This window comes from Etheostoma spectabile, chromosome 7 (assembly GCF_008692095.1).
Source record: "Etheostoma spectabile isolate EspeVRDwgs_2016 chromosome 7, UIUC_Espe_1.0, whole genome shotgun sequence".
Taxonomy (NCBI): Eukaryota; Metazoa; Chordata; class Actinopteri; order Perciformes; family Percidae; genus Etheostoma; species Etheostoma spectabile.
In genome coordinates, this window is record NC_045739.1 from 17,929,332 (window position 1) to 17,931,326 (window position 1,995).

The window sequence follows — 1,995 nt, forward strand, 5'->3', positions numbered from 1 at the left end:
GGTGTGTTTTGGGTGTAACATGCAATAAACCAATCAGAGTGTCACCTCCCATTCCCTTTAAAAGCCAGGCATTTTTGTACCTTGGGACATTGCCAGTATGATGGCAGATTGACACCATCATGTTTTTATCTCTAATCTTTTGCTTGTTTGTGTGCTGCTGTGCTTCCCTCTGTGTGTTTAACAAGCATAGTGTGCACGAGCTGTGTAAGCCTAGGCGCATTTTACTAATTCACTGTTAAAATAACAATGAAATACTGTTCTATTAACATTAGACCATTGTTGGTCAATGGCGCAATCACTTCCTGCTGCCTCAAGATAACAATACGCCAAGAACTCCCCTGAACACACCTCCCTGTAAGACCAGCACAGCCATGGGCTCAACGATGGGCGCAGGTGCATTTGCTATTTAAACGATGTGGGAGCTGGACAGGAAATGTTAACTAGCAAAGACACTTGCGTCGTGCTTTGCGCTGCGCCGGGTGAAAGATAGGGCCCTTAATGGTTCTTAGGTATGTCATGAATAAGGGGCTAGCAATCCCAACAGAGTCCAACTGCACCCTTAAGTTCATGGGAAAAGAGCTGGGTCTCCCAGGCATGAGGTATATCACTTCTTGTGCAACCTTTTTACTTTCTTAACAAAATGCAACAACATCCGCAGAGTTCTTCTGCACAGAAATTTGTATAACTTTAACACAATGCATGTAAGAACCAATCTTAACAACTAGCTTAATATTATTCACTGAAGTGTGTTGTATTAAAAACAGACTAACTTAGCTAAATAAACACATGGATACAATATACATATCACAACATATCCTTGACCCAGGTAGACAGCGGTAAGGTTGAAATCAGTAAAATAAATCAGTGTTCTTGATGTATGTGTAAAATTGGTATTATATACTATTATCATTATTATACTGTGTATATATATATATATATATATATAACATTAATATATGTTGATTAATAGAGATATACAAATTGTGTGTATAGATTACACTGACATGATTATTTCCTGTAATATGTTGCCTGGAGAAGGCCACTTTTCAATCCCCTTGAGGGTTTTAGGCAATTCTTCTTCACATTTACCTTGCAACTTATTTATTATGTCCTTTTACTTTTTATGTGTAAATAAAGAAAAGTACTGTTATCCTGAGCAAACAACACATCAAAACATGTCATCTTAATTAAGTTCACCTCTGGAGAAGTTACTCCCTACTCATTGGGTTCCCAGACCTGAGGTCTGCAGCTGGACCGTTCTAAGAAAACCAGCAAAAAGTGTGTTCATTGATACTGATGTCATCAGTGTGTTCCCTCAGGAGCGTCCTCGTCCAGAGTTTGCAGCCATGGCCCCAACTTTGGAGCCGAACCCAGTGACTGGCGTGAAAGAGCCCTACTTTCCAGAGAAGACCAGGTTTACCCGCATGTTCACTGGCTCCATGGTCATCATCATGATGGTGAGACCCTGTTTACAAGTGTTTTAAAGGCAGATGTGCTGCCTTTTAATTTAAGTGTTTCCCCCAGTGTATTGCAAGCCTGGTGGCCCACCGGGCCTGAGTTGCCCCCCACCATGCCTTAGCCACTGTAAATTATTTTTTAAATGTCTTTTAATATGTTTTTTTTTTTTTGGCTCGGTTAGAAACTTAAACAGTCATATTTTCAAATGTCTAGTTAGCTTTTAGCACTGACTTAATGTAGGGCCATATGAAATCTGTCTTATAGCTTTTTTGAATTCTCAATTTTGCAATTCCATCCATTATTCTTTTATCACAGAAGCTATTGGGCTCTACATTAACACTGCCATCAGTCTGTAACTGGTCCCAGCCGGGCCCTCATAAAAAAATGCCACCAGGCTAAAGAACCTTTCTGGGGGAAACCCTGTCTATTAGCATTATTTTAAATGAAGTATCTGGGGTAACAAAACATTTTTTCTTGTGTAATATCTTGGTTTGCAGGTATTAGTTTGGCCAATCAATGTCACAGACTTCTTATCTG

The 1,995-nt window shown here is 39.6% G+C and overlaps 1 protein-coding gene across 1 annotated transcript in view; it reads left to right on the forward strand.

The window, feature by feature from the left end:
- The window catches only part of ano11 (anoctamin 11), a 17,524-nt gene that overhangs the window by 4,766 nt on the left and 10,763 nt on the right, over nt 1-1,995 (forward strand). Inside the window, 1 exon segment of the mRNA XM_032520413.1 lies at nt 1,320-1,457. Within this exon segment, the coding sequence (XP_032376304.1) occupies nt 1,320-1,457 (138 nt within the window).